Here is a 22,222-nt window from a genome sequence, read left to right on the forward strand (position 1 = left end):
TACAAGGACCTAGAACCATCAGTACAGTATAAAAACTAAAAGGCAGAAAATAGGACCAAACACAGGAACCAAAAGTAACAACCAACAAATAGGACCTGAACAGGAACCCAACCAGAAAAGAAGACCCAAGAAACTATTGCAGTTCCGTAATAATCTTAATTGCCTCCTTACCAATCTTAGCTATGTCCTGGATCGAGTTAGCAGCCGAACAAGCAGCAACAATCAAAGCTTTCTTCCTCGAACTCTGTCTTGTCTTCTTGCTAGGGCCCTCCGAAGATATGGTTCCTTCATTTCCTCTTTTGCCCAATGTCACCGCAGCAGCACAAATGCTTGAAGTTACCTGCTCCATTTTTGTTCCACTTTCCTTGATAAGCATTCTAAGATTCTACTCGTAATCCTTAAGTTTTTTGGGGATATCTCCCATTTGCACCTCCATGTGTTGAATAATAGCCCAATCGGCCTCCTGGTTATGTTGCAAATTTTCCACTTTCTTCTTCAGCCCCATTATTTCATTATAAATCCAGGAGTCGACTTGAAGGAAAGAGTCAACTTTTTGTTTGGTAGAGTGTATGAAGGAAAGTTTGGTTTCCCTCTCTAGGGAGTCACCCCCGTCATCAACAGTGGTGTGTGGCAAGGGGCCAACTTTATCAATTTGTACCTCCCCATCCAACAAATCCTACTCATCGGACTCCATAAGGACATGTTGACTCGGGACCTCCTTATCTTGTCCCTTAGTCTCCTTTACAGGAGTGGAAGCTATCCCCATGTTTTCCTCCTCACTCAAAATGGTTGGATCATCGATTAAATTTTCTTTCTCTTTATCACCTCCCCCAGACATAGTATGAGTACCCTCATTATCAAACTTGCTCTATTCCGAGTTATCCTTAGTAGTATCTTCCTCTCTCCCTTCCTCATTTTTGTCTTTCATATCTAGATAACCTTCCAGGTTAGAGCTAAACTCCCTAGCATCTGTCCCTTCCTCTTCCTCAGGGACATCCTTATCTGAGCCTTCAGTACTCTCCACCTCTGTATCCTCTTCCACAATTTGTCTTCGAGAGCTGGAGGGTTTTAGTTTAGCCTTAACTTTCTCTTTAACATTCTCATCAGTTTCATCAGTTTAGCCTTAATTTGTGATATTGTTATCAAAATTAGGTTGTGTGTTTTTTGAGTCAAACTTGTTTATTATGTTTCATAAGTAGTGGCTCACATGAACCTATCTCTAATGAGAATAAATGGGTTTGCAAGAAGAGTGGATTTAACCATGGAGGAAACTTTGTAGTAAGGCATTTTCAAGTTGGAGTAATACTAGGATGGGTGACCTCCCGGGAAGTCTCGGTGCTTCACCTCTATGAGCATCACCTAGATCTAATGAGTGCTAAGTGTTCCGTTTATTCTCTTGAGAGATAAGGTCGTGTGAACTGCTACTCATGAAACACGAGTCAATGAGTTTGACTCAAAAAAATACATAATTGAATCATCGTAGCAATATCACAATTTGACTACTTGTGAAAATTATCTCCTACTCGTCAAGTTAGCAGTTGTTCACTGCGCATTACGGCTACAAGATCGACAAACTATTGAGTGTCATTAAACTTCAAACTTACATTGTGATGTCAATCCTAAAGATATTATGCAGGTTGCAGACAATGATACACCCTAAGATTGCTTGGAGTTCCATTGGATGAGGAAGTCCCTCATCCTACCAGTGATTTAAATTCTAATTCTAATTTGACTTAGATTCTTAGACCTTTAATGTGTTGTTGGACAACCATATATTTGTTTATATCTTGACACTATGATTATTATAGACAAATGCTTATGAAGTTGAACTTCTATGTTTATTGTTTACTAATTTAGTCAATAGATGTAATATGTCTATTATTTACTTTAATATTTTATGTCATTTCAAGCATGAGACTTGGAACCTCTAGACTTTTTTTCCTCTATGTGTGTCATATTTTGACAATGTAAGTACATAAATTTTGCTTTTTTTTAATGTATTTAGCTTCTAAAATGTCTAAATTGAATAGTTTATCAATGCCATGATATGCATATATTTGAACTATCTATCTATCTATCTATATTCCCATATTGTTAAAACAAACTAATTTATCAATGTTAAATTATATTTGAAGTCTCTCTCTATAATCATATTCCCACATTTTTTTTAACAATCCTACCCTAAAGTCTTCTAAAAATTAACGTAAACCATACCTCTACCTTAAAACATCCCTAGAACATTCCTATAACATAACCTAGGGTCTTATAATACTAAGAAATCTCTACACACACATGTTTCACAACATCTACCAATAACTTTCAAAAAAATTGTTGTCTCAATTCAAAAACCTAGAAGCACCTACGTCATCCTACCATCCCCTACTGCCACCGTCTCCTTAATATTGCAGATTTCCACAAGCTTCATGGACTCTTAACATCGAACATCGAACAGGGGTAAAGTTCTAAAAGCTTCGTCAGGCATGGGAGGCCTTATTGTCAAGGTCGGTTATTGACTTCCGAACCTCATCTTTGTTGGGACTAATGTTCTCTCCCCCATAATCACTTTTCAATCTCTGATCAGAAAAGTTCTCTTGATGATTAATTTACATTGAAGCAAGGCCATGGCTGGTCGGTTACTCCAGGATCTTCAATCTTTCCAAATAAGCATACAATAAAAAAATATCTTTATGTTCACCATATCTTCTACATTGTCCATGAAGGTTTTAAGTAGAGAAAACAAAACAGCAAAAGTAACAGAGATAGATCACCAACAAAAGTAACAAAGATGATCATAGACAGAACTGCATAAAAATCTGTTGGTTCTTCTTATTTATCAAATGTAACAGCAATACATATATATAATACAATGTGATTCAATAGAACATTCAAGTTTCAGCAACGTTCCTTTAAATCTCGAGTTTGACAGCAAACTTGCGAAGTAATAGAAATGATGAGCAGCTCTACAGTCTTTAATTGAATCCTACTCAAACTCTATGACACACGAACAGGAAATGTAAACTCGGTTAGACTAACTCAAACAGTTTTCGGAATAGATACCTTGTTTTGGTTTTACTCAGGTTTGCAAAACCTATAGATTCAGTTATTTTTTTCACCATAGCAAGAGCCTTGGTATTATATTCAGTAATAAATGCATTAATAAATCACCTGTTGAATACTATGCCCATGATTTAGGGGGTCATCGAGGAGTTTCAATGCAGTGAATTTTACAGAAGCAAAGTGGAGATAATACTGAAGTGGGGAAGAGCGAGAAGAGAAGAGAATAATTAGAGTACAGAGCTCACTATAGTTTGAGGCACGGTTTGGGGCAAACAGCCACAAGATAATTTATCAGCTCATAGCCCACTTTTGACATAATTGATGACCCTTTTAGCAACATTATTTTTCTCTGTTCATGATGTTTTGCTTTCTCAGTCAAGTAATAACGAGATTACAGTTGATCATTTAAGCCGCTTTCAAATAACAATTGTAAGTGCACCATTTTCATTATAGATGTCCAGCTAGAATTTAAATTCCAAGATGTCAAACCCTCTATTAAGAATCTTTGCTATGCTTAATATGATCACTCAATAGTCAATAGCCAAGACTGGTTATACATATTCCAGTATACAGAGGAACTTATTGTCCTTCTTAGGCTGTAAGAACAGTGCACAGATAGCTGCAAGTTAATTCTACTCAAGCTTGCAAACAGATCAACATTCCAAGGAATGATTAATAATTCTGATCAAAAGAATTCATCTGATAGAAAACATTCATGGAAGAAACTCAAACAATTGAATGAAAGCATTAAAGCTTATATGGCATTTATTTATATAACAGCGCTTAGACAATTTATTTGTGGTTAATGTATAAGTTATTTAGTTAGAACAAGTTCCTTTCATACATAACCAGTGCATGGATTAAAATATACAGAGTGTTACTAGGCGGCTCCACTTTGAAGATTCAGTGTCCCTAAACTGTTGAGATTAGCAGGAGCAATACTGTGTACACCAGGAGATGAGCCTGTTACTGAGCTTCCCACTTGCCACACCTGATTTATACTGGTTTGGTTGGAAGCAAGCACCAAGGAGGCAAAGATTGTTATCTTCCCACTGCTACTCTCATAAACAGCACTCTTTTTGGTGACATTGAGACTAATGGATGATGGATTCAAAGCAGCAGTCTTAGACTCCACATCATAAGTGCCCACCACAGTTGATCCATTACTTGCTTGAAAGGCAATCAAAGCTTGTGTGCCAATCATTGCTACTCCCTGAGGGTTTATTCCCCAACCTACCCATCCACCAGAAGCAGCAGGGGCAGCCTGGAAAGCTATGTCCAAAGAACCATTCTCTGCAACAAAGGTATATGACAGAGTAGCACCTAGAGTTTGTAACTCGTCGCAGGTTTGGTAACTTTTGGCCTCAGTTGCATTGAATTGTAGTGGGCAACTTGAATTTGAAGTCTGTGCAGATACATCCCATCCAAACAAAAGCACAGCAAGGAACGAAATCATGAACAGAGGACGCCCCATTATTCGAACTGCGACAATTTTTTCTCTTAAAATCTCTCTCCTCATAACCCAACTTGCAGAATTCTTTGTTTTCTTCAGACCTCCCTCCTAAAAATCCACTCTTGATTGAAGGGAAGTATGGTTGCTTGGTAAATTGAAGAAGTTATGCTGCTTAATATAGGGTGAAACGGAGAAAGCTGTGAAGAAATTTCTGTAGACTAACGTGTGGAAATGGAAAGGAAAACTTCCATTGATTTTGTCAATTCTCTGTTTGGCTCTGGACAAATCAAATGAATTCCCCCCTTGGAACATTCTATTTTACTTTTAAAACATTGTTGTCCAATCTAGACCAAAAAACTAGAGTGAAATCAAGAATGGCGGGGAAAGGGACAATGAAATCAGGTTGAAGGAGTCCAATGGAGAGACAATTGCAGAAGGTTTTCATTACGCCAAAGCCGTCTCTTATTTTAGTTGGACGACTCGTTCCTTAAAATCAAATGTTGAAAATTTGACAGCCATGGAAAACAATTCAATAGAGCTGAACCCGCCAAAACGTGTAGCTATTGGAATGTTACCTCCGGCATAATAAAATAATGCTATAAATATGACAGCAATTCAAACCTTGTCATTAATACTTCGAATATATATATATATAATTTAAAAATGTATATGCAGTCTTCTATATTATCTCCTCTAAGTTGGGTCTATTGGAGATAATTGTTCGTAGTAATTATTATATTTTATAATTAGTAATGTATATCATTTTATTAATTATAATATTTAATTTGATGTGTAATAATCTTTCAATTATTCATTAAATATATTAGTCAATATCTAAATAGTATAATACAAGATAAAGTATACAAATTGTATGCTTATATTAATATTATACAAATATATTATATTAGATATTTATATTTGAATTATATGTTATATAATATTATTATATTATATATTAGATTACGTAATATAAAAATAATAACATGATATATAATATTTATGTGATATTTATTAATTTATTATCATATAATTAATATAGTAATTATACTAAATAATATTTAAGTTATATTTTAAATAAGTATTAATTATTTTTATTTTTTATCGTAAAAGGGTGAAGTTAAATTATTTTATTAATTAAATTTATTTATGACTCTGCTTACTAAGGCACCAGTCGGCAAGTGTTGGTGGATTAAATCTTTGCTTTCGCCCTGAAAATATATAGAAAGAATCTGAAGTTATGTCAATTTACAAACATTCTCTTTCACATATAGAGGAATTCAATTTCCTCATCTACATATAGTAATAATAATATGAGCATGTTGATCACAAATCCTTCCATCCTTGAATCATTTGTGGTTCTCTTAAATGGCTCATAGTATATAGCTATGTCTATTTTATTTGCAACACAATAGACTACACCCACAAAATTTGGTAATATAACCATTTTGGTGAATCAAGAATCAAGTGAATTAATCTAGGAATATACCATGTTTTCAATCTAGCAATCCATTAATACAATTTTAACAGAAAAATTGTTGAAATTAGTCAAACATTGATTGGGCATAGGGTTTTCACCAAGATCTCAGAGGGATCCAATATTTGAAGTCATCGCCCAATATGTATGAGCATTGTATGTGATTGCCCAGGAATGATACAAATTGATCCAACAGCAATTAATTTTATTTGTTATCACAATCCAAACATATATAATCTCACAAAGACCACCTCAATTGTAAACATCACACACTAACTATTACTTTTAGAGGATCGTTGCAAATGTAATAGCACTGCTATGATTTGTATGTGTGTTACAAGGGTAGTAGTCTCTTGTAGTTATAATGAGCATAAGTCGTGAAGAGACATGTCCCTTCATGAGACTTGCCCATTCATTAATTAAATAATTAATATAATAACATATATACATATATATAATGAACATATATCTCAAATATAATGAACACATATATAGACTATATCTCATATATAATTATATTTATCCATAGATTTATCTGATTGAAGCTACCAAACATGAACACTCTCTCTTTGTTAGGGGGGATAAGCACATGACCGATATTACACCATCAGTAATATTTTGGAAAAAGAGGGATAAAAAATATTAAGACTGAAAGAATTACAACAAGGAGAGCTAAACAAGGAGCTCTATCTTGAGCAACAAGTTCATCAAGTTCTTGCACCATCTCAAAGGGAGGTTGCCCCCTATCCATAATATTCCAACCTGGAGCATGACCAGAAGCCCATTTGGCTAAACAATCAATAGCTCTGTCCCATTCACAAGGAATGTAAGTAAACCTAATGAATTCAAGAAAGGTACAAAAGAGAAGAATCTGATTAACGATAGTAGCCTATTGCCAACTAACATCCTCAAGCTCTTGCGAGGAAAGAAAGTTCACCACCACTTGGGAGTCAAACTCAGATAATCTTGTGCCATCCTCGTAAAAAAAAATGTTCCACAACATATAAAATGGCCTGAGCCTCCATGAGATTATTAGTGTAATCACCCTTATGCATTGAGAAAAAGAATTTAATGTCACCAGAACTACAACAAGCCACTCCCCCAATACCAGCTAGGCCTAGATTCTCCCAAGAAGAACCTTCAATGTTAATTTTTAGAACTCCATGGGGAGGAGGAGTCCAATGCCCATCTTGATTCACCCAACCTTTCCTTTTTTGCCAAGGTTGTCTGGTCACACTTTGAAACCTTTGAGCTGCAACCCCATCTTGAAGATGAAAATTGAGGCGATTGCATATAGCAAGATCAATCAGATCCATACCCCCATCTAGCACACACTTCACTTGAATAGTTTCATGAAGAGAATGTGAGATCTTCCACCAAAGATGCATAACACCAAGCCAAACATCTTGGAAGATTTGATGATTCCTCTCCAGCTAGATATGCCAAAGAATGAATGATGGGCCAACAATCCAAGAAGAATGGAGAGGAGAAGACTTGGAGGGAGTACCACCCAAGTGAGCCCAAAACTCAGGCAAAGAGGAAGCATGCCTACAAGAGCAACCCCAAGCACTCCACCAAAGGTTCCATAACTGAGTAGAAAAGGAGCAATGGAAGAATAGATGGGAGACAAACTCCTCCCATTACCACACAAAACACAATAAGAGGGGCCTTGAAATCCACGTTTATAAAGATTATCCCATGTAAGACAACAGTTGTGAGCCACTAGCCACATGAAAAAATTGCACTTGGACCAAGAAAATTTATTCCAAACTTTCTTCCACCAAGGGACCTTAGAATTCCCAAATAATTGTCTAGTTATCTCCAAATCCCCAGCAAAGACATGATATTTACCAGACAAGGTACCTTCCCAAGACAAAACATCTAGACCTAGCAAAGAGGAATAGTCCCTAGAGGCCAAAATCTAAGAAAGCTCCTGATGATCCATGTCTATGCCTCTAGGAGGCCAATCAAAAGAGTGCTTCCATCTATAACCAACAACATGTCCCAACTGATAAGGAGTCTTGTAATGAGCCACTTTATCTCGACCAGTAGCATAAAAAGAATCACAAAGAGTCTAAAGATGAGGGTACATGGATAATATGGATGGGAATCCATCCCAAGCATTAGACCAAAAAAAGCCTCAGAGCCTTCCTTACATATCCAAAACAAACCTCTCTTGACTAACACAACACCAATCTTTAGAGTAAGCCAAACCTTTGATCCAAGACTTTCAAGGGGAAGTGCAGAAACAAAGCAAATAACAACACCACAAAAATATTTATGGGTGATAATATGAGCCCAAAGTTGATGTTGTCCAGAGCACCATCACCAATAAAGCTTAGCAGCCAATGCTTGACTACTCTCCATCAGTAATATTAAGAATGGAAAATTTTGAGGATATCTTCAATCATAAGATATCTACCATTTTGATATCACATTTGATAAAATGAGTATTAGCCTATCAAAATGTCAACACATGATATTCACCAAATACCTATTATATATCTATACAAACAACTCATAGACCATCAAGTGAATGAAATCTAATACTTAGTTGTTGATTTACATGATGTAATCCATCATGATCTATTTTAATATTTACATAAAATATATATCATGACCTAGGTTATTTTAAGTTGTCACCTTCCAATAACTTATGTAAATACAAGTGATGATCAATTGGAAGTCGACACTTCCTCGTGATGTACACATAGGGTAGGCCTATTAAATCATGTAGTCACACGAATGATACCAAAAGTTTACTTGAAATCAAAACTCCCTCTGATTTTGATATGATCAAAGATCTTCAAAGATTAACTGAAACATATCCTCTATCTGCTTCTTTAGATGGATGTGTCAAACTCCCTCTCAACGTCAATCTTTTGAGCTCCTCATCTAATGTTCCCTCTCATTAAGTGTCAAACTCACTCTTTTTCTGCAAAAACATTCTCAAAGGAAAATAGCTCTTATAACTTATCTATTGGAAATATAAATAAGAGAGAGATTAATATAATACTCAATATAAGATCTTTCCAATAAAATATAGATAATTATATTAAACTAATGTCATTCCCTCTTACTTTGAGAATGATCACCATTATTCCAATATAATAAATATCTAATTAAGTATATACATTGAACACATGCATATATTCCATCTTCTATATGCATACTATAATCTATATTTCTAACATATTATTTTCTAAGATTATGAATTTCTTTATCTATATTCACAAGAAATTATATATAAAATCCTTTTCTAATTATGTAGCAACATTTACATCTCTATATATATAAGTGAACATTAATTCATACAAAACTAAAATAAACTCATAAACTTACCTCTTATATCCTTCCATCCCTTCCAAAAAGTAAATTGCTTATATTTTCTTCTTTTAATGTAAGGGATCTTCTTAGTATTGTTTTTCCCTTTCACTTTTTAGTCTCTTGACTAATGTACATCAATTTTGGTCTAGTTTATTCCCTTTTTTGTTGTTAATAGTGTATGAACCATTCATTTGATCTGTTTATCATCATAGCCTTGCCACATGGTCAATAGTGTATCCTCTATCTCTACATCATTTAAACCTATCTAATTGTCTATGGTATGATTACTTAGATGTGGTCATGACTCTTCAATATACTCTATCTTGTCTTCACAACCACAAATACAAGTAGCATAATAAAGACGTTGGTTACATAACACTAACCCTTACCATTCCAAGAAGCTATGTTCGAAAATATGTTGTTTCCTATTAAAATTGTTATAGCATGAGGATCAATGATAGTTACGAGTGATGCATCATTTCAAATTCTTCATGTCTTAAATGCACAATACCAAGAGATGAGAGCCACAAAATAAATTAACCATTAGAAATTGGTGAACTTGTAAATGAAATAATAGCTCAAGAACAATGACATCTGAGACTTTTCAAATACTAATAGTTACACCTACATGTGACTTTTCATTTGTTGATAGTGATGACTATTCATAGACTTCAAATGACACAACTCTTTGCTTTACAAACATCATGCACACATAGGTAAGAGAACAACAATCATAGATTTCAAAGATATTTCCATCCACAACCAATGCTCATCAACATCAAATTTTGTACATTTGCAGATTTGGCTCTGATGCCATGTTAACCTAAAAGGATCACTATAAATGTAATGGTATTGCCATGTTTTATATGTGTGCTCCAAAGGTAGTAATCTCATGTATTTATAATGAGAATAAGCCCTGAAGATACATGTCCCTTCATGAGACATTTTTATTTGTTAATTAGAAAATTAATATTATATATATCATTTTAATATTAATTTCTCTCATATAATTATATATATCCATAGGTTTATCTGATTGAAGCTACCAAACATCAACACTAACAATTGACTCTTAAGCTAAAAGAGTTAAATAGTCAAAGAGTTTCTTTTCAAAGCTTATTTTTTTCTTCATTGTGTGATATTTAAGGGTGGCTCAAAGACCAAGTCCCAAAAGATGAAAAATGCATTAATTGTAATCCAATGTATGTAATCTACAAGTAAATTGAATGAAAACTTACTATGCCTCCATAGAACATCAAATCTGCCTATAAAATAATTAGCACATATTATATTTCATTATATATAGAACAATAAAAAGCCTTAGGGTAAAAGTACAAAGTTGTGTCACCTTTCAGGCTAACTTATCTGAACAACCTATCTAAAAATCAATTTTGTTAAAACATATGTTCTAGATAAATTTATGCTAGCTAAGTTATATATGGTCTCACACTTTTCCAATTGGAAATGGCTAATGAATGAATGTTTTATACTAGTTTATATCCAATTACTAAATAAATAAATTATTTCAGAAAAGTGGCGTTTCAATAACTCTTACTATTTTTTATGATATTTTTTAATAACATATAAACACCATTTTATAGATCTTAGAGTCAAGAATATTCTCATATAGAGTTTATAGTGTTTTAATATGATATAGTATATTGTAATTAAACTAGCAATCACACCTTAGTGTGCAATAGGTATGCCATATTTTGGTGTAATTTTTTTTGCTTGACTACGACAAAGGAGACATTTTAATTATTCTTCACATTTAATACAATATGTTTGGTAATTAACAAGCACGTAGATAATTAAGCGGGAGATGGAAAGTAGCAAATATTATTGTGCAACACACTTCGATGAGCTTTGATTTTTCAGTCCATCTTGTGTCTGGTCCTTTTTTTGTGTGTGTATGCAATGTCATTTACACCTACGTAGGTTATAGTAATTTTATTAGCTTTGAATTTGTAGAGTCTAATTTGTAATGTATGTATAGAAAAAGTAATTTAAGCTTACCTATAGTATATGTGTCAAATTTGAGATTGTTGTAGGACTTGTATTTGATAATCCTTGAAGGCGCTTCTCCTCTTCTTTCCTTCGTGCAACAAATGGGTTTTTTTGCATTTGTGCATATCTTTCGAATGTGAATGTGGGTTGAATGCGAAGGTTAGAAACCTCACGTACTCTTGATATTGCTGTGAATGTTAGCCCTTGCCAATCTATTTTCCCAATGTCAATATGTGTATCTTTACCTTAGTGTGCAATAGGTCTGCCATAGAAGTATGGAATATCAAGAAAGTATTTGTCCATATGTGTATCTTTACCTCTTGTTCGCTCTATATCTCATTTCTCTATCTATCTAACTCTATTTATCTCCCATCCTCACTTGATTTTCATCTCTATTTCTAGCTTCCTCCTCCTTCCATATCCTTATTGTCATCTCCATCTCCATACCTCTTTCTACATTCTTGTCAGCTCTCTTTCTTTTAGTTTTTATCCTTGGGACAAAAAATTCCTATCGAGTTTGCTATTTTAAAGTCCAACATGTACATTTGTGAATAACCTAAGGATTTAAAAATGGATGGGAAAGAATTGGTGGCAGAAGGCATCAATGCTTTTGAGGAAAATGGAGCATTCTAGCAGTACCCACTATAACTAAGATATTATTGCAGTAACTTGTGAGTTCTTGCTAATGGGCCACTGTAATGGATGACTTGACCAAATAACTATCCCCTTAAGTTATAGGTTGCACCATAGATTGCAGGTCCTAAGTATTATTTGAAATAACAACATGTTCAATAAACCATGAGGACTATATTCTTGTGTTGGGTTCCCATTTGAATCATTTGAATCAGTATTCTGAGAACTTTGATGTACCATGGATTCTCTTTTGTTATTACTTTTGAGGATGTTTTGAAGTATTTTCATCTATGCTCTTCTACGTTTTCTCAATCATCTCTCTCGTCATTATTAACACAACATTTCTCGTGTGTTGGGAATCTCTCTTCTCCAAGATCCCTTGATCTCTTGGGAAATTACCTCACTGTGCTTGCCACTCAAGCATTGACTGTTCTTGCTACTTAAGCATTGACTGTGCTTAGTGTAGTGTATGCAACAACTTGGTGGTAATCATAGGTCCCCATCTCGCATGAGCTATTATCAATTAGGTAATTCTTGGTGAGCTGGTTCACATATTTCAATCTCTTAACTCTTTACATTGCTCACCTTATATGATCACTATTCTACAACAAAACTTTATTCTAGAATGGAACTTTAAACTAGACATGCTTTATATAGTATTTTACATAAAATGGTAAATTAGGAAAGAAAAGAAACCTAATCAGGCCTTGTAGACATAATAAATAAAAGGTATTAGAGGCACAATAGGGCTTTTGGGTTGTCCATGTGTTGCTATTAGGGGAATTGAGGAGTAGCATTACATGCTTTTTATTACACTTAAAGTTGAACTCATAGAAGAAATTAAGCAATTGATATAAAAATCAAATACACTAGTCATTTATTTCAGTTAATAGTATGTAAAATATTTTCATTAAGCAACTATATTATTTTCAAGTCCATTTTATTTTAATAAAATATACTTCTAATCATGTCTAAAAAAAAAATACTTACCATAAAATAGAAAAAATAACCCTTAATTCCTAATTTACAATCTTATCTCCAATACTTTTTTCTCCAAAACAAGCATATGCAAAACTAATGTAACAAATGTGCAACTAATAGCTCTAGCATTTCCCATTGCAGGAGATGTATGTAAAGTTTAAGGGAGGGGGAGGCGCAGGTAGAGGGGGGATGCATGGGGCAAGTGAGCTATAAAAATTGAGATATGAAGTGAGATAGCTATAAAGGTCTAAGAAGACAAAGAGGGAGAGGAATGGATGGATAGGGAGAGGTAGATGTGTATAGAGTAGAGGAGGAGAATTGAAGATAATGGTAAAGATGGAGCCAGGATTGAGTAAGAACAATTAATAGAGAGATAGAGAGAGGTACACCTTTCTGTATTTATTTGTATTTACCTACACCTCTTTCCATATTTACCTCTTGATCTATCTCTATATATCTATCTTGTGTTCTCATATTGCTTTCATTATATATTCATCTTCCTCCCCCTCGTCCATTTCCCCTCTCATAATCTCTCCTTACGTCTCATCTATATATATATATATATATATATATATATATATATATATATATATATATATATATATATATATATATATATATATATATATATATATATATATATATATATATATATATATATATTTCTAACATCTTTATCTACAACTTTCTCCTTTCTCTTTATCTATCCCTTTTTTCCTCTACATATCTTTCGTCCGCATTCATCTTCACCTCTATATTTGTCTTGATCTTATTCTTGTGTTCTTGGCCCCTCCTCCCTTTCCTCTCTCTATATTTCATACATAGCATGATTTTATTGATTTTAAAAAAAAAAATTACAAATATTTAAATAAGATCTACATTATTATTTGTATACCTTTACAAATTAATATAAATATACTCGATATCTTTTATTTCTATACTATTATTTTTATTACTAAATTTGTTAGCAAAAATAATATAACTAAAATTAAAGTTAATTTAAATTATATATTTTATGTTCTTTATAATTTCAAATTTTTATATTTTACTTTTAAAAATGAAAGATTATAATTATTATTAAATATTAATGTAGTAAAAGATTATAATTATTATTTTTTAATATTAATATTATTTAGAAAGTAAAAGATTATTTTAAAATATACAATTTATTTTAATTATTATTTTAATATAAATAAAATAGTTCCCATAATTTAAATCAAATTCAAAACTTCTTATACATAAATATAACTTTGACGCTGAATTGTTTATCTGGGGAATATTATTTGTACAACATTAAATCATCAGACGTTATGCGTTCTTATCCTATCCACGACACTGTTGACATGTGAACAAGCACAAAAACCCAATAAAATTATAAATCAAAACAGGTGCCATGTATCGCCGAGTCTCCTATGGGGCACAAATTGCCTTCCAAACTTATCAAAAGCTAATACAATTTTCAAGCCATTTTGGAAAACCCTTGACCTTTGCCAAAATGAGATCACCCACACTCCATTTCTGGCAGTCGGAAGCTTTGTTGCAGCTGGAGCCATTTCTTTTTGGTTTTGTCCCCTCAAAATAGTAGAGCGAAAATGGAATGTATTTTGTGTAATGTGTAGCAGAGGTAGGTTTCGACTGCTCAGTCTGGACTTTTTAGAGCATCATCCGGCTGCGCAAGCAAAAGAGGAATTTAAATTATTTAGTTTAAGGTCTTTTTGTTCTATGCTTTGGCAGACGAATGACCATAACGACAAGCTTAGCCGTCCATCCCTACTCCGGCCATAGCTATAATTTCCATATTAATTAAGTGCCATCATTACACAATTAAATATGATGAGAGTCGTAAGAATTAAGTGCCATCATTACACAAAAATGTAATGTGAATAGCTATCCCATTGGTGTTAGTGAGAAGGCTGTAAACATTTAAATAACTCTACACAATCATGTTTATATGTAGAAACCATTTCATTCTGGGGTGCATCTTCAATTGTCTCCTCCTCGAATTTTTCTTTTTGAGGATTGAAATATTGCTCTGAAACTACTATTTCCTTGTTTTGGAAAATTTCATCAGCGTAGATTTCACATTCATTATGATCTAAATTTTCAAAATTATTAGATTCTATTCCATTATAATGGCATTCTTTACCGTTACAGGTTTCGTTTAACTTGAAATTTTTGACCTCTTCCAATTCAGTCCTCTCTTGATGCTGGTTTTCCACATTATATTCAAACTTCTCCTCTTCATTCACTTTAACTATTTCTTTGCATGGAAGCGCCATTTCATTGAAATCAACTATAGAATTCTGTTGTCCATTGCAGTGAATGTGAATATTATCTTCTGTACATTCAATTTCCTTGACTATTTCCTGCTGGAGTCACTCTTTGATTTGACCAAAATGTTCCTTAGTTCTCGAGCTTCCCCATTTTGGCTACCTTCATCCCAACAGCTACCACTTTCCTTGTAATCTGAACTTTCAAAATCCTTAGAAATAACAATTTCATTTTGGCACTGTTCACCATTATTAGCTACAATTTTCTAGCTCTTCCTCTGAATCAAGCCTTTCTTGCAGGCACTGCTCTACATTGGATTCAAAATTCTCCTCGTGTAGACTTTGTTCGTTGCAAAGAAGCAGTTCTTCATCTGCAACAGTAATTTCCAACCCTCAGATCTCTAAATACAGACGCCCAACGAATCTGCTTTCTTAATGACAACATGGATATCATTTTTCTAAAAGTAAGGGATTGTAGGATGGTAGTCATGTATGTTGTGAAATTGGGGGCTTCTTGAAGGTTATAGTTACAACTGCCTTGGTAGACTTGTATGTAAATTATGGAAGCAAATAAGGCACACCAATCACTTAGACCTTTTCCAACAAAGTATATTTGAAACTTATTGACCTCTCCATATTTCACTACTAGGTATTAATATAGCAAATGCCAAGAATTATGGTACATTGAACTTATGCTTGACCTTTCACAAGATTAATGAGTAAGATGTATTAAAAAGAAAAAAATCATTTTATATGTCTACTTAACAAGAAGAAACACTATTTTACTATTCATTTAGATTAAGAAGATAAAAAATATAATTCTGTGAAACATAAATTATAATAGGGAACACAACTTAATTCTTATTAAAAGCCCTAAGTTGTTTTATATTTTATTAAGTTGATAGGCTTCTCCTATGGAGCAAACGCTCCAAAATAGATCATTTATTTGTCTCACACCCATTCAGTTGTCTCATGGCTTAATAAATGATTTGAAAATCATTGGGCTTTTTGTTTCCTTTTTGCATTTATTGCAAAAGTTGGGTGGAGAAATTACTTCAACGTATTAGAACTCCATTACAAGTAATCAACTCCTTTCTTCCTGGGTCTAAATAATGCACCAGAACAGTTCTTTACTCTTGGCAAGAAGACTTTAGTTTCTTTGTAGTTTTGTTACAGTGTTCATGTTTGATCAAATGACTATCTTTACATCTATATCTTACCTCCACTTACCTGTCTATGCTAGTCCACATTTCTATTAGTATTGTTTAGTGTCAAATCCTCTTACTTTTGTGTAAAACACATATGCTTTGTTGTCAATCTCCTTCGCAATCTTTTATGTATGCACTTTTATCATTCAGTGGTATAAAAATGCTTCTAGGTTTCCCAATTATTTACCGAATTGCAATAGAGCTCAAAAGCATTAACATTCAAACAAAAAAGAGGCAAACATTTTTTCAAGTTAGTTTTTGCAAAATATTATGTAGTTATTTTTATTGGGACAATCTATTCACTTATTTTCCAGTCATTGTGAATCGTATTACTTTCTCCATAATCCTACATGTTCAATATATGTTTTAACAATTTTATGTTACATTAAACACTTAAATGAGAAAATCACTATTTTGTAGGATAATATTAATTTTTGTTTGGGAAACAGTAATATTTGCATCTTCTATTCATCATATTATCACCTATGGATCTAGTTTTATCGGTTGAGATATAGATAGAAATATACTCGCAGTATTTGGATCAAAAGGTATATTCTACCCTAACCCACGACACTTCTTTCTTGGTTCTACTTGAATGTGTGTCCAGAGAAATGGAGATAGCAGAGTATCGATCATGTCACTTTATTCACTTGGATTAACCAACAAACACTAAGCTTTTACTTGGTATATGTTGTTCAATCTGAAGCCCAACTCCATGTGCCTCTAACTTCCTCGTTTGTCTGTTTGACAGCTTCCTCCGTCACATCCAACTTCCCAGTAGACCCTTTCAATTAATCAACATGCCAAATAGATTCACCATTTTAAAGGTTTTTACTGTTTTATTTTTAAATTCAATTTTTGAGATACAAATCCTTTTAAGTATTTTTTGCTGGGTATTTTTTAATTTGTTAATTCAAAAAAGAAGAAGGAAAAAGTATATAGTTAGCCGATAGGCTATTATATGTGAGCATTTCATTTAAACCTATCCATTAAAACCAGATACCATTGCCTATTTTAATCTCCCCTGTAAATTGCTCATACTATTAAATGAAGATCTCTATACAATCTTACAACTCTGACACAACACCGATTGCATTAATCAAAGATAATCTTCTTGGTGGACATAAGATCTCAAGTGGTCTTTCCATGATCGGTAAAATCTTCAGATGGATTTGCTTTTGCATTAAATGTGACAATGACCTGTCATTTTCGCTAGATCATTCTTAGATTTTTTCTCGCATTTATACACCGTGAAACCTCATTGCTCGCAGGGGAGGATTGAGGGGGATGCCTAACCACAAATTTCATCCATAGTAACGAAGACATGCCAGGAATATCATCTACGCAGCTTTGCGGCCCAACTGCAATGACAAATTATTAACAATCACATCTGATTTTTCAATGCCAAGCAATTAGGAATAAATTAACTGCTAATGCTTCTTGAGTTTTCATTTGTACCCAAATTTAAATAATGATTGAAGAAAGAGGAAAGATGTGACGGAAGTCGTCCATAGTGAAACAGACAGGAGATGAATTGTTTGGCAAGAGGAACCGCCCAACTGGCGCAATGTCGGCTACTAAGCAGGACGTTGTGACTCTAGAGCAATTGAGGTTTGACATGGGGTCGGCCACATGAGATTCCATGTTTGGGAGTGAGAGAAGAAGGGCCTCCTTGTTACCCCACCTTTCTGATTCCCCCACAATGCAGTGTGGAATGATGACCACCCGAATGTCCAGGCCAGGTTTATGAGCATTTGAGAAAATACCCTTCTCGGCCTCCGCGATGATCTTGTGCCAGGCCTGAGTGAGAACAAAAGTAAGTGAAACTCCATGAGAGGTTTCTTTCTCTTTATATATGGCTCAAGGAGTTGATAAACCAACAGGTATATAGCCTAAAAATATTTGGGGGTAAACTACAATCTATCTAATGGTTTTTTCCCCCAAATTTAGTATGAGTTATGGCTTTAGGGTATAATTGTTGAAGGTGATAATGGCAATGTCTGGTTTGATAATTGTATTGCATATCAAGTTTTTATGTATTCTTCAGTTGATACTATTAAAAATTTGAATGCCAGGATTTGGCACAGGTTGGGAGATGATGATGGATGCCCACTTGCACTTTTTCCGTATTGTTAAAGACCTTCACATTCGATGTGCTGCACCTAATTGATCTTCAATTCCAATTTTAATTTTATATTTCAACCCCATGTATGGCATTAAATTCCTTTCTCTAATTTCAATTCTATATTTGATTCTTTTAAATTAAAAGACAGATGTCGGTCCTCATTGTATTTCAATGGTAGATCTCACAAAATTCTTCTTCTCACAGAAAGAAAACCCACTTCCCGTCTTTTCCTGAGCCTGCCATAACAGAATGTTATGGAATGTCCTATTCATCTAAAAATGGCAGCTTTAATATTTCCTCTTCTTGGAGGAGCCTTACTCGCAAGGATTTTTTCATGCTTCGAAACAAATTTTGAAGTTTCTAAATAGATTTTGCTTGAGAATTGTTGGATACAATGGGGAAGAGACGTGAGATAATCATTCATTATAGGTCATCCAAGGGACATAAAGGTCCCAAATTTCCTAAAAATGTCGCTTTTCTGGAATACATATATCTTCATTTTCGTCTGGACGCTATTATCAAATTCTACATCCTGAGCACTGTGCTTTTTGGGGGGTTTGTGTATATATGAATTAGGCAAAAACAAATGAATTCAAGATTGATTTTTAGTTGGAATAAATATGTCAATTATAATTCATTCAAATGTATATTGAAAAGATTGACCAGATTGATTCTTATATTTTCCATAATATGTGTTATTTTTATATTTTGTTGATTTAATTTAGTAAATTTTAGAAAAAAAATTCAATGATGGGATGAGACAACTTAATTTAAATTTTCATAATTTGTTGATTTAATTTAGTAAATTTTGGAAAAAAAATTCAATGATGGGATGAGACAACTTAATTTAAGTCAAAATACTCTTTGTTGACCCCAACCACAAAACTCAAATGTAAAATACGCATAGAGACTCTTTGCTTCCAATTTAACATTTAGATTGCAACAATAGAAGTAAATGCATTAAAAATTAAAATTAAAATAATCAATTATTAAAGAATATATAATACAAATTACAAATAACAAATATAATCCTACATCACTCTTCTCCTTTGCAGTCACATTATCATTGGTAATACACATCACTTTGTCTAATTATCCGAGTACTCAAAAGATAAAATCCATTTTACTATGTTACTTTCATTGTTATGTTGTCTTCCTAAGAAAACTCTCACTCTACATCTTGTGCCAGTTCCCACCATAAATAGTCTATTCTTTTGGTCTTTCAATCCTGATTAATTTCATGATACTTCCCTCCTACTTATTGTCCCTCTTGAAAATGTATTTTGTGTGTCCTCTAGATTTTTCCACAAGACCTTTTAGAGTTCTCTTTACTTTATCTTCTTTACAAGGTTTCTTTATTGGTTATATGCTTTGATTGCTATCACCATTTTTTCCCTTAGTTTGCATGCTTTTCAAGTGGACTAAGTTTTCTATAATATAGTTCTCTATATAAATTGCATTATCCATATTCCCTTTCTCTAGTGTTACTATGTTAGGGATTTTTTAAATTCCTTATAGTTTCCATATTTAGTTTCCATATTTTGATAACTTTTCCTATTTGTGATATTGTTATCAATGTTTAACTATGTAGTTTTGAGTTGAACTCATTGATCTATGTTTCGTGAATAGTGGTTCACATGAACCTATCTCTCATGAGAATCAATAGAACATTTAGTACTCATTGCATATAGGTGATGCTCATAGAGGTGAAGCACCAAGACTTCTGAAGAAGTCACCCTTCCTAAGGCTACTCCAATTTGAGCATGTTTAACAACAAAGTTTCTTCCATGGTTAAAGTCACTTTTCTTAGGGGCCCATTTGTAAATCCTTAAGCAAGTGATACCATTGATTAGATAAAGCTCATTAATTGATAGAAAAAGATATTTTCGAGAACAAGTCAATAGGTCAAATCATAATATTTCTATCAGAACCTAATCGTGTAAGATTCAACTTTCCCATTTGTTTTCTCCTCCTTTTATGTTTGTAGCATTTAGTTGTTGGGTGCAAATGTGTATTGGAATTGAGACATTTTTTTAAAAAAATCGGTAGAATTTAGTTGTTAGGTGCATTTGCGTATTGCAATTGAGACAATAAAATCTAGGCTCCTTAATTTCCATCGTCTGTCTGTGTATTCTTGCAACCAATTTGAGTTTTATTTTTATATCTTGTATTTAGTCAATTTATGTAGAGAATTCCCGTCTAAAAAGTCATGATGTCTCTTGCAAAAATATTGAGATGTTTGGAAGGTGGTGGATTTTGATATAACATTTGAAAAGAATACAAAAACATCAATATAGAAGGCACTAACATTATGGTATTGCACTTGTAAACATAGGTAAAATAAAGTATCTAAAACTAGTGTACAATTATTATCATAGAAGATAGAATTTAAACCTATTTCATTAGAAAAATATCCATATTTCTAAATTTAGAAAATTATTGTAGAATTCATGCGAGTGTATTAAGGGGAGCTTTGAAGAAGAATTATTATTGATAAGTAGACGAAGAATTGTTGATAAGGGAATTCTACCTAAGGAGTGAATTAATATTAGTTGTAGAAATTAAGCTCAATGTCAATTTTATTAAAAACAAAAATTTTGAATAAAAAACAAGATTTCTGAAAATTTAATATGACTATTGTTGAAATAGATAGTCATGAAACTTGAATATTTAAATAATTTATTAATTAAAAAGATTGTCTAATAATAATGTTCAAGCATTTTAAATCTCCATTAGTATTGTTAGTTGTGTCCTTAACTTCTCGTTAGTGTTGGCATGCCTCGAAACTGTAGCATGCACATGGCTTGCATGTTATGCACTAATCAAAACATCATGCCATCTATCATTATTTTCTCTCTTGCTTGAATATTTGTCGATGTCATCTCCTTATCTACTGCTTCATAATCTTCTATGCATGGACAGATGTGGATCTAATTTTCTTGTTAAAAAAGACATTGCAAAGACTGTACATAATTGGAGATGTTGAAGCCAAATGCTACAAATATTCTTTATAGATTTCCCTTGCTTTGAGTTCGATCTAATTTTTTTATTACAACTTCACAATTGGTCATAATCATGGCTTATAGATAACTTCAATGATACCTTCATTTTTTGAATTCCCTATAGTTTTTGGGATATGATTGAATTAAATGTACGGTAGAAGTTATCCTTCATTTTTGCCACTACAAGTAACAATTTTGTTTGCGTGTGCATTATTCAAGCACTCACCTACAGATTCACAATGCACTTTGACTACAATGTAGAACAATTCCTATAATGATTCTTCTTCTTCTATTTTGGCTTCCTTTCATATAGGCTCCTCCAAATGAAAAGCGACGTAGCAATTACTTCTGACCAAAATATGGCTTTAGTTGTTTTGGTGGCTATTCTACTGTTCTGGATCCTCGTCTGAGAATTTTTCTGATGATAGGTACTCCTCCTTTCTGATTGAATGAAAATTAACTTGTAAAGAAGGAAGAACTAATGTACTAATGGAAGAGGTGTCCTCCATGGTGGAAATGGTATTTTCGCATATCCAATGGCATGGTGTCCGTGTGGCTTCATTTCTTCAAGGTACATAGATGCTGGGACAAGTGTAAATATGTTGTCTACTAGGCTGTCTGTATGTACTCCATTGCAATCTCATACATCCTCTTCAATTGGCAGTGTGTTCACCTTATAACACAC

General features: G+C 33.3%; 1 protein-coding gene across 1 annotated transcript; it reads right to left on the reverse strand.

Annotated features, from left to right (window-relative positions):
* Positions 1-3,791: 3,791 nt before the first annotated feature.
* LOC149529319 (auxin-induced in root cultures protein 12-like) lies at positions 3,792-4,671 on the reverse strand. Its single transcript, XM_089809509.1, has one exon. The coding sequence runs from the start codon at positions 4,574-4,576 to the stop codon at positions 3,938-3,940; it is 639 nt and encodes a 212-aa protein (XP_089665635.1). The 5' UTR covers positions 4,577-4,671; the 3' UTR covers positions 3,792-3,937.
* Between the last annotated feature and the right edge of the window lie 17,551 nt (positions 4,672-22,222).

The sequence above is a fragment of the Cupressus sempervirens genome, chromosome 11 (assembly GCF_028749045.1).
Source record: "Cupressus sempervirens isolate cs-2001-9-10 chromosome 11, ASM2874904v1, whole genome shotgun sequence".
Lineage (NCBI taxonomy): Eukaryota > Viridiplantae > Streptophyta > Pinopsida > Cupressales > Cupressaceae > Cupressus > Cupressus sempervirens.